Genomic DNA, 12092 nt, shown 5'->3' on the forward strand with positions numbered 1-12092 from the left:
GTAAACTGTATATCTGACAAGTTTCCTTTATCCCACAGGCGGCTGGGGTGCTCAGGAATCCCACTTGTGACCCAAAAGCCAGCAGTGGGAATGAAGAAATGTAGTCATAGCCTGAGAAGCAGTTTTCATGTGCTCTTCCTGTCTCGTGATGCCTCCCTTTTAATTTACACTATCTCATCTTGCTTTGTATCCTTCCTAAGCCACCTGAAAAACATTGAAAAGTAGATAGGTAAATAAAAATCTGAAAGACCTCCATAGTGCGTATTTCTGTCTATTTTCTTCAAAACATCTATTGGGTTCAATTTTAACATCCTCCTGTGTACAGAAGTAAAGCTTAGTGCATGCCAGTCAGTACTTAGGGCAATACTGACCTTACAATAATTGGAATGCCCAAATAACGGTGCTGAAAATTTCTGTGATTGTTCTACCTCATTTTTGTGAGCCAGTGGAGTCAATGCCATTGCAATAATGTGAGTCTTCAAAGCAAAATGTTCTTTAATTACAATGAAAAGAGTCAATAGCACTACTCAATGTTGAGTGACACAGAAGGGACATAAGTACCAAGGAGAAACTGTTAGTGTCTGAATAAGCTTTGCCAGGGAGTTTTCAACAGCAAAGTGAAGATTCAAATTTAGGAGAGAGATGACAGAATGAACTGTCATCAAAATGTAGATAGAGTTTACCTGGGCCGAACCACCACAACAAAACAAAACTAAAACAAACAAACAATCAAACAAACATGTTTCACATCCTTGGCCATCAGGGAAACAAACTTTCAAATTATGTTGAGATACCAAACCTATTTGAATTGAAAAGACTGACCAGCAAGTCAATGTAGGTGTGGGATAACTTGTATAGATGGCTTGGTGGCAACGGAAAAGGGTTCAACTGGGTTTAAAAATAGCTCTTTGTTCTTCAGAAAGTTGAACTCACATCTACACAAGACCTGGCCATTTCACTATTAGATGTTTACCCAAGGGAAATGACAGAATATGTATACACACATAGAATTTGCATATTAATGTTTACAACAGATTTTTTTAACAGATAGAAGTGGAAAAAATAACAATTAACCATCAATAGGTTAATAAATGAGAAAACCATGATATATGGTTTATTATAATATTTCATTATTAGAATAGATTATTCCTAAGGACAACCTATCTAAATTAAAACTTTAATACAGCCAGGCAGTGGTGGCACACGCCTTTAATCCCAGCACTTGGGAGGCAGAGGCAGGCGGATTTCTGAGTTCGAGGCCAGCCTGCTCTACCGAGTGAGTTCCAGGACAGCCAAGGCTATACAGAGAAACCCTGTCTCGAAAAACCAAAAAAAAAAAAAAAAAAAAAAAAAAAAACCAAAATAAAAAAAAACTTTAATATATTCAATGATGTAAATGGACCTCACCTTAGAATTATCAAGGAAAGACCTTAATACTGCATGATTCCATTCCTCTCTCTCTCTCTCTCTCTCTCTCTCTCTCTCTCTGTGTGTGTGTGTGTGTGTGTGTGTGTGTGTGTGTGTAAATGTTCATATGGGTTTAAAAGCATGCAAGTGCCACAGCAGGCGTGTGGAGATCAGAGGACAACCTCAGGCATAGGTTAACCCACCTTCCACCTTGTTTTGAGGCAGGGTCTACCTCTTGTGTTCACTGCTATACTCCATGCTATTTGGCCCAACTGCTTTCAGGAATTCTCCTGACTCTACCTCCCATGTCACCACAGGGACACTGGGAATACCCAGCTACCACACAGGATCTGTATACATTCTGGGAATCTCAACTCTAATCCTCATCCATTGATCCGTTCTGCTAAGTCCTATGTTGATATGAATAATAGTAGGGACAAGGATACTTCAGAGGTGACATCACTATTCATTATCTTGATTGTGAAACTATTTACATATAAAACACTAAATTTGTCAAGTTGTATGCCTTAAACTTTACATCTCCATTATCTTCAAGCTGGTTGAAAATATATGGTATTAAATGGAAACTAAATATGGTGGCTTACTCCTGTAACTTCACCACTTGGAAGGCTGAGGCAAAAAGACAACAGGTTTGGGGCCAGCCTGGTCTGCATAACAAGACATTCTTAAAAGGGATGAGAATGTATGTGTGTGCATTTTAGTGTGTATGTATATATGTGTATATGTGTACGAGAGAGAGAGAGAGAGAGAGAGAGAGAGAGAGAGAGAGAGGATGACCTTGTGCGCAAGTCATGGAGAAGCTTGGCTCGACCTTCTGTGTTGCCCCAGAACTTTATATTTGTTTTCACATGCCAAGAACATGGCAATGCTATCACAATGGATGCTCTCATTCTGTGTCCCATCCCCTGGCTTTGTACCCCATGCATAAAAATGCTCTCTCATCTTGCTAGGTTAGGTAAATAGGATCGATGAGCAGAAATGAAACGGAAGTGGATTCAGGATTAAAACACTGTCCTGATGGACTCTACTCAGTGATGGCCTCATTCAGCCAGAGAACAGACCGCTTATTTCAGGGACATTTTCTAAGAAAAGAGTAATGGTTTCACCCAGAAATCCAAGTACCTTTTAGTCATGGATTGATGACATCACAAGCCCAAACCCTAAGATACTCCATTTGTCTTAGCTTTAGTAATGGTAGCTTTAAAAACAAAGTTTTTAAAAACAAAGGCTTGGTGGGCAGTTTGTATTCGCAAACTCTAGAACTAGAGCGTTTAGATTGTCATTAGCTTCCCTACCTATAAAGTGCCAGCCTAGCAGAACTAAGAGTTCACAACAGCATGTTTGGAGAGCAATGTCCAAGGAGCAGAGATATTCAGAAATGGTCGCACCCCTCCCCCACCACACTCTTCTTTACAACACATAATTTCTTTTTTGCAAAGGGAGAAAATGGTGTGAACAAGGGTCTCTCCCACTCTTACCTGGAGCCAAAGTTTGTCATGCTGGGACCACTTCCCACCAGCAATGCATTGAAAGGTGGCATTCTGCCCCACATTCACCTCCACATTTTGGAGTCGCAGGAAATGAGGTGCTTTTCCTAAGAGACAAAACCAAACACAGAATACATGAGGACAGGATTCAGTTACCCATACTACTTCTCCATAAGAGGCAGCAGCCCAGGACAGACCTCGAGATCTTGGAATATGTGCCGAAGAAGATGGCGGGCTCAGATGAGATCAGACGGGTCACTACAGCATGAGGCCCATTCTGTGATCTTCATATATTGACCTATTTAAGCCTAGTGAAGTCTATGAAATTCACAGGAGAGCATCCCCAGTTCACAGGTCAGAAACCTAAGACTCTGAGCATCATATAGTTTGGCATAATAAGACATATATAAAGTGGGGAGCCAAGATATGAATCCTGTCCTATGAGACCCTCAATGTTCCTATGACTAGCTACTGTGTAATCGCTCTGTTAACTTGGCCCATGCATCACTAGAATGAATCTAAAATGAATATCACTCCTGGGAACGACAATAGGTGAAAAGGAGAATCACAGAACCCAAAGCTCCTCCCTTGACTATGCTGAGGCTGATGCTGATGCTGATGACAGCAATTGTTAAGGACAAAATGTACAGTAAGAGAAAAGAAGGAGAAAACTATACCTGTCATTTACTTAGTATTTCTATATGATAGGAACCATGGCCAGCACTTACAAATTTAGTCAATACAGTGTAACTGACTCTGATTCACTAATAGAGAAGCAAAGAATTCCAGAAAACTGGCCATGTTCACAAAGGCACTGTACTGGCTTTGTGTGTCAACTTTGTGTATGGTTTTGTGTGTCAACTTGATACAAGCTGGAGTTATCACAGAGAAAGAATCCTCCCTTGAGAAAATGCCTCCATGAGATCCAGCTGTAATGCATTTTGTCAATTAGTGATCAAGGGTGGGAGGGTCCCTTGTGGGTGGTGCCATCCCTGGGCTGGTAGTCTTGGATTCTATAAAAAAGCATGCTGAGCAAGCCAGGGGAAGCAAACCAGTAAAAAAAAAAAAAAAAAAAAAAAAAAAAAAAAAAAAAAAAAAAAAAAAAAAAAAAAAAAAAAAAAAAATCGTTCTATGGCCTCTTCATCAGCTCCTACTTCTTGACCTGCTTGAGTTCCAGTCCTGACTTCCTTTGGTGATGAACAGCAGTGTGGAAGTGTAAGCTGAATAAATCCTTTCCTCCCCAACTTGCTTCTTGGTCATGATGTTTTGTCCAGGAGTAGAAACCCTGACTAAGACAGGCATGCAGTTTGCATTCTCAACTTTGCACTGTGGCGTACCCTAAGCATGGGTGGGAAGTGGAACACAGATTCTGAGGTTTGGGCACATGAATAAAAGTCTTCAAGTGAAAACCAGCATGTGAGGTAATCAGCCCCAGGGTTAATTTTGGGGTTTATTGTGGATGACTTGAGTCCATCTCTTCCCTTATTTGTGTGGTCAAGTGCTCCTCTATGTAAGTCAATCATAAAACAGAAATATCGAGCCGGGTGGTGGTGGTGCACGCCTTTAATCCCAGCACTTGGGAGGCAGAGGCAGGCGGATTTCTGAGTTCAAGGCCAGCCTGGTCTACAGAGTGAGTTCCAGGACAGCCAGGGCTACACAGAGAAACCCTGTCTCAAAAAAAACAAAAACAAAAACAAAAACAAAAACAAAAAAAACAAACAAACAAACAAACAAAAAATATCAAACAAGAAATATCAGGTTTCCATGAGTTGATAACGAATGAATGACAATAGGTATGAGTTTTGTCATTGAGTTTTATGAAGCTTCCCTACCACTATCAATAAAAACAGTGATAAACTGGACCCAGACTACTTATCCCAAGTGGGGCTAAATGGAGGGGCCTTAGAAGACCAAGGACATCAAGAAAAATAGGAAGAATAACATGTACTGAAACCCCCGCCAGTGCTAAGCAGTAGTCTTACTTGAGGTTTCTGTTGCTATGATGAAACACTAAAAATAACATGAGGAAGAAAGGGTTTGCTTCATCTTACAGCTTATAGTTCATCGTTCAGGAATGTCAGGTTAGGAACTCAGGACAGGAGCCTGATGGTAGGAACCGGGGCAGTGGTCATGGAGGAGTGATGCTCACTGGCTTGCTGGTTGCAGCTTGTTCAGCCCATTTTCTTAAACCATCCAGGACAACTTGCTTAGGAGTGACACCACCAGGAATAGACTAGGCCATCCCACGTCAATAGTTAATCAAGAAAATTTCCCCACACAGGCCAATCTGGTGAGAGCATTTTCCCAAAAGATTTCCTCTTCCCAAATAACCATATCTTGTGTCAAGTTGACATAAAAACAGCAGGCAAAACACTTTGCATGTTTTATCTATTCTAATTTCATGGTATTCCTGAGAAGCATATGCTAAAGGGCAGAAATTAGCATCAGCAAGTCCAAGATTGTTGTGACAGCTATCTTATTGTCAACATGATGTAATCCAGAGTCACCTGGAAAGAGGGAGGGACCTCGGACACTCAGTTGGTCAGTGACCATGTCTACAGGGATTACTTTTTTCTAACTATTTCATTAACTTAAGAGAATTTCAAACAATGTACTTTGATTATACTCACCATCAGCTCCTATATCCACCCTCTGCACCTTCCCTTCCCTACCTACCTGTCTTTGAGTTTTCTCCCATATCTGCATCAAGTCGGGTTTATGTTGCCCAACTGCATTCTGAAGGAGAGTCTGCCCTAGAGTGTGGTCTACCTACCATGGTCCTGTTCTTACTTTCTAAGCCTTTACAGCAGTGTTCTGTCTCTCCTCACCTGAAAGCTCCCCTCCTCTCATGGCCCCTTACTAATGCCCTAGTCTCTGTGGATATTCTAAACAAAGCACACACATTAGACTCAAAGCTGACACCCACAAATGAGAGAACAGATGTGACATTTGTCTTTCTTGGCCTGGGTTATCTCACTCAGAATCATTGTTTCTAGTTTCACCCATTTTCCTGAGACTTTCACAACTTCATTTTTAACAGCTTAATATTTCATATACTTATTTTTCTTAAGTAGCTCAGTATTTCATTGTATAATGCCATATTTTCATTATCTGTTCATCAGCTGATGGACATCTAAGGCTGTTCCCATTGACGAGCTACGGTGAATAGAGCAGCAATGAACATTCATGAGCAAGTCCCTGTGTAATAAGAGAGAGAGAACTTTGTGTTTATCCCGTGGTATATCTATTTCTACCTTCTGAGGATAGATTTTCCTCCACACCGATTTTCATAGTGGTTGTGCCAGTTTGCATTTTCATCAGCAGTAAATAATTTCTGTAGGAAATTATCTCCATTACACTAATTGATGTAGGTAGGAAGATATAGCCCAGTATGGGTAGGGTGCTATTTCCGAGGCAGGGAATCCTAAATTTTGTAACTGGAGAGACTGAGCAAGCAAGGATATATGTGTTCATTTTCCTCTGCACTTGACTGTGTATCTGCTTCTCACCCATCTGCTTTGAATCCCTGACTATGATAGATTGTAACCTAGAATTTTAAACCAAATAAATTCTTTTCTCCTAAGTTGCTTTTTTATCGGGGTATTTTATCACAGAACAGAAATGAAACTACACCAGGCACCAAAGCTACAGAGACAGAAACAGAATTCAGCCCAGTTCCATCGGAGTCCCAAACTTAATTTCAAACTAGCCACCCTATTGCCTTCTTGGCCTTGAGAGGAAAGATGGTATCATCAGACAGGCCTCATAGTACAGAGAAAGAACTTCTAGAGTAGACAGTGGTGAGTCTCCTGGCCTCTCTGTTTGCTCTCAAATATTTTACAAGGAACCCAGTCTATGCTGTGTTCCCCTGTGGATATTTTGCATGGTTTTGTCTACCAAAATGTGCCACTACCAGGAAGACTCTCCAAAACTCAAGGACTTCAGTGTGATCAAGGACACTTGCTGTGAGAAAGTATATACCATCTGCTCATGTTTTTAAACCAGCTGACAACAGTTCAGATGCTGCTGTCAGGACCCTGTGGCTAAGGTGTCAAGGGTCCAAGGCTCAGGTGAGACCATTTCTGTTGTCTGTCTCCAAGTTCAAGATTCTTGCATCTACCAATGTGATAAATGTCACGCCACTTGTATTTCTTGAAATTGTTGTCCTTTGGCCCTCCTGTAATTCCACGAAGCTATTTTTGGAACTACCCGTTCTTCAGCCACAAATGGAGCAAACTTTACAGGTCTGATTTTGCTTCAGTTCTAACAGGGAAGGGAACACCCCTCCTATATAGGGAGAGGATATATCTTGGCTCCAAAATTAAGATGTCCTGTGTGTTTTACAAAGGCCTCTCTTTTCTTATACTTTCTTATACTTATGGTCAAGTGGCATGTGGTTAAGCTCTGGGGCATGCACAGTCAGAACTAGTCCTCCTTTGGTCATTGATTGGCACCTGCCTGTTTCCAACTCTTCCCCTTCCCTCCCACTTCAGCCCCAGAACTCCATTCTTGATTCTTTCCTTTTCATTCCCCTTCCTCCCTTCTGTATTCAGAATGTGGATGTTGAATGTCACAGGTGTTAAGATGCTGGGGATACATTGATAGCCCTGATTTGCAGCAGACACATCAGACCCGAACCCTCACAGGAACCAGACAGCTATCAAAATTAACAAAGCGATTCCACTGTAAATCAATACTAACAAAACCACCACCGTCTTGTTTCATCTTTTTTTTTTTTTTTTTTTTCCATTTTGGAAAGATATCCTGTAAAATAAGGTGAAATGTTGCAGTCAAAGAGAAAACCAGTATTTGGCCCTGGTTTCAATGTTGGCAAATTGTTAAGGGGTCGTGGATAAATGGGGAACTAGAGAGACCTCACACAACCTTGAAAGGGAATCCCTGCTGTTAAAGGCCAGCAGAGAATAGGGCAGGGGCGAGAGCACCTTGCTCAGCGCTGTCAATCATCTGATTACTCCAGAAAACATGAGAAGTCCGTGTTTTATGTAAAGTTTCTCACCCTAAAATCTTGACTAAGTTTGATGAGAACATCACGGTCTTAGCCAAACCCATCAGCAGTCAGGTCCACCAGTTTGTGGCCTCTCATAAGTTACTCTTCCGTTCTGTCTCCTGGAACAGTTCCCACTAGCCAGTTGTGCCCTCTCTGGACCTATAAATCCAGTAGTGACTCTCCTTCCTCCACACACTATGGGGACCACTGAATCTCAGGAACTTTTCTCAACTGTCTTCTCATTCTGTACTCTCTCCATAGACCCTTATCACTATTCTCCAAGGCCCCTGATCACCCCTGTCTGGAGATCAGTGTCTTTCTGTTGGGATCTGCCTTGTTTGGTCTTCTCTGGGCACCTGGCTTTTCTGACTCTCCTTCCATCCCCAGCTCCAGTCTCCTCTTCCTCTAAACACCGGTTCTATCATTATCTGTTTTCTGTCTCTGCATTTCTGTGAATGAAATTATTGTACCAACATCAACTCACCAACCTTCAGACAAAAAAACAAGTGACTTCGGGGCCTACAAGCAGCTCAGCTTTAAGCAGCCCCCCTCCCTTCTCAGTTCTCCTTGAGACTGAGTTCCCCTAAAATGAGAAACTTCTGGACAGGGTTAAGAGGAAACTGGTTGTGTATTTGGGGCAAAATGCCTTGGTACCGGTGACATTTAAACTCCTGCAGATGTCAGTGCAGCATCTGAAGACATATTATTGTGCCCTTTATCTCGCTCTTTAAAACCTGACAATGCTCAGCAGGAAGCCACACAATTGAAGTGAAAGCTCCTACATCCATTAGAAACGATGTTGCTGAAGCTCGGTGGGCTGAGAGACAGGACCCAGCGAGGCTGTGATGGGGGCAAAAAGAGGTTGGAAAAAAACTCTAAAAGTCAACTTGGGAGTTAGAAAGTTTGAAATTGTGTGGCAAAGTATGCTGACATTTACCACAGTTCTAACTGCAGCGACCCCTGCTAACGGCTGACACTGAGACCCAGAAGTGGATGGTGGCTATGGTCAAAATACTTTTGGAATAATAACAACCACGAGAAAAAAGTTAAATGAGCTATAAAATATGGATGAGAAGTTTTCCATTATAAAAGAAAATAATTTACTTGGAGGATAATGTCTGACTTTTGAGAACTGTTTTGCAAGTTTGAGGTAAACATTTAAAGCCAGCTTCAGTGGGTAGAGGATAAGATTGCAAATCAGTGATGATACCTCTATCCTCAACTTTTGAAATAATTAATTGAAATGTTTATTGATAAATTAGGGCCATATGTCAATAGGAAATCATTTGACAGACAGAAGGAGAGACTCAGAAAAGTTGAAGACATAATGAAATGCATCTTTTTTTAAAAATATAGATAACATCTTAACTTCTGAGGGAAATTAATTTGAAGGCTGAGGTTTGGGGGGAAACATGAGCAGTATATTGGACAGTTCAGAAAGTGCATGTACTACATCATGTGTAAACCCATAAGCAACCCCAAGGCCTGTGGTCAGCACCTTAGAGGCAGCAAGAACTCTCAGAGATAGAGAAGTCATCTTTCAGCATCTGTCTCCAAATGTAACCAATCAAAGACTAGTTATCTCCAAGGCCTGATACAGCACCCTTTTGCATGTCTGTGTTTCTTCCATAGTGCTGCTATCTCCCAGAACCTGCAATGCAGAATGTAACTGAATCTAGAAATAGAGCCCTGTAGGAACTGGTTAAGTTCAAACGAGGCTGTTGGGTAGATACTGATCTAATCCCAACTAGTGTTACCTTACAAAAAGGAAAGTTGGGGACACACAAAAGAACACCAAGGACTTCCACAGATAAGAAAAGACCACGGATGGTTGCATGAAGAAAATCATTTTCAAGCCCGGGAAGATGATCTCCAAAAGCCTTAACCTTGGCTTTCTAGCCACAAGGGCTATTGGAAAATGTAGTGCTCCCTTAAGCCACCTAGTCTCTGGTACATCCTGAAGGCAGTCCTTGCAAAGCAATAAACCATCTGTTGCATATCATATAAGCGCAGAACTAGCTGTTTGCTTTTTGGTCTCATTCACTTGGTGGGAGGCTTGCGAGGACAATGAATTTATCTTACATAGTTCTGCAATCCCAGACACTGAGTACAAACACGGTAATTGCTCCCTATGTGATGAGTGGCTGATTCTTTACAATCCTGTTCCAGGTCACCTCTGCTTTTTGCATAGCTCTAGAATGTTCTTTCTTATAGTTTCCCCATCCTTCCTATGGGACTCAAACTCATACACTGCACAGCATCCTTTATGAGCTAACTAAAACTATTCCATCCCCCAAACACCTTTCTAACATTGCCTCTGCTAACATCCACTCATAATCCCTGAGGCCCTAAGTGGGGAGGTCCCAGGTCACCTGCCCAAGGTTCACCTAGGATATTGTCTGTTCTGCTCCATCTACACTGGCAGCACTGAGATGTTTTCCAAGGCAAAGATTCTGCTTTGGAAACTTGCCGTTTCCCCTTGCTAGAAGCTCCCTTCCCAAATTCTTAGAAATCAAATTCCTTGCTATGATTAGAATCCCAGCTCTGAGCACATCTTTGAAGACACCTCCCATGGACACACTACTGAAGGAGTCCTACTTCCCATATTTATCCTATTCACAGCATACCCCATTATCTCAAATTATCCACTGCTTATCCAGTATTCGATACTTTCATTTCTTCCTTCTCCCCTACCCCTCCCCCCTCAATCAAGCCCCACAGGCACAAAAGCCAACCCTTTCTTACTTAACTATCTGCTATGCCCAGGAAAGCTCTTGAACACATAGTTCACAATCAGTAATTTACTTGTTGAGATGAAGGATGGATAAGATCCTGTGCTAGCAATGAATGCACTGAACATATGAGCGGGCTGTGGGTGTACCTCAGAGGTCTACACACAGTGGCGGTGTTTGCACATGTCCTTGATGTGATTTTTCTCCAATTCCAGTTACTCTTTCCTAGACCTCATATTGTATGTTCAGGCAAGGATGTACTTAAGCCTCCTAAGCACTAGGGCTGAACACAGCCACAATACACCATGCAGAAATAAAGCCAAGGTCATGTCTTCTAGAGTTATATCCCATGGCCCATTTGCTGGGTAACTGACTCTTAGCAATTCTATAACCATGCAATCCACACTTCTCAGCAGGAGGAGGCGGCTATCAGGATAATCTTAAATTCACAGAAGTCCCAGTGAACATAAGGAAGATGTCCAATGATCCTTCGGAATTTTGTGGGTAGAAAACCATCCAAATGCCCTCCTGGGATGCTCTCCTACAGAGATACAATAAAGAAGAGGGAGTATTTGGTGGTGGTGGGCAGGACTTGGAGATAGGACAGTTGATGCTAGGACATCAAAACAGGGTATTATCATGAAAGTGAAGTTTCCTTCTGAAACACAGACCACTGGGACCCAAGGACAGAATACTGTGCTGTACTCTGCTTGGGAAAAAACAGTATCAGCTCCCAGAAAGACCATGTCCAAGCATAAAAATAATGAATTTAGGCCGCGAAGATGAGCATGCTCTATGGGGATAGGCGTGTGCAGTATTTGAGGAAGATCAAAGGTTTACTAGGAAGACTGCTCAAAACTGAAGAATGTACAGGCTTGAATGTATAGCTAAATGGAAGCAAGAAGAGCAGATACTTCCTGATACTACTGTCCAGTATTGAACACAGATCATTCCCTAATAGGCATCTGACATTGATAAAACTCACAAGAGTCAGAGAGGGAGGACAGTCAGAACAGGCAAGGGAAACCTGTCTGCATGCCTACCATAGAAACCCTGCAATGCTGGGGACTTTGGATCCACTTCACAAGAAGTCTACTTCAGCACAGACATTTCCCAGGCATGAGTAAATGGAAAGGACCATCTAAGACACTCTGAAAAACTTAAGTCATAACCCAGAGAATAGTGAGAGTAATAGAGAATCTAACCTCGGTGTTTCTGAGTTGATTACTGAGAGAGTGGGTCTCTCTTATATAGAAGTCAGACTCACCCCCCACCCCAAGCATTGCTTGGAACTTGAAACTTGGCATACATTTTCCCCAGAGAAGGTGCTTTAAGCTAGTGAGTCAGACCATGGTGGTCTTAGCCCAGGAAGCTAGGATGAAACAATGATTTAAGGTCTGACAAATGAATGGTAGCAGAAGTGAAAAGATCCATTTC

The 12092-nt window shown here is 41.9% G+C and overlaps 1 protein-coding gene across 12 annotated transcripts in view; it reads right to left on the reverse strand.

Moving 5' to 3' along the window:
• Positions 1–12092, reverse strand: part of Ptprt (protein tyrosine phosphatase receptor type T) — a 1076931-nt gene that overhangs the window by 681079 nt on the left and 383760 nt on the right. For all 12 annotated transcript variants that reach the window (XM_076930177.1, XM_076930174.1, XM_034495571.2 and 9 more), the window contains exon 5: positions 2907–3022. In XM_076930177.1, coding sequence (XP_076786292.1) covers positions 2907–3022 — 116 coding nt within the window. The remainder of the gene's footprint in view (positions 1–2906; positions 3023–12092) is intronic.

This window comes from Arvicanthis niloticus, chromosome 2, assembly GCF_011762505.2.
Source record: "Arvicanthis niloticus isolate mArvNil1 chromosome 2, mArvNil1.pat.X, whole genome shotgun sequence".
Lineage (NCBI taxonomy): Eukaryota > Metazoa > Chordata > Mammalia > Rodentia > Muridae > Arvicanthis > Arvicanthis niloticus.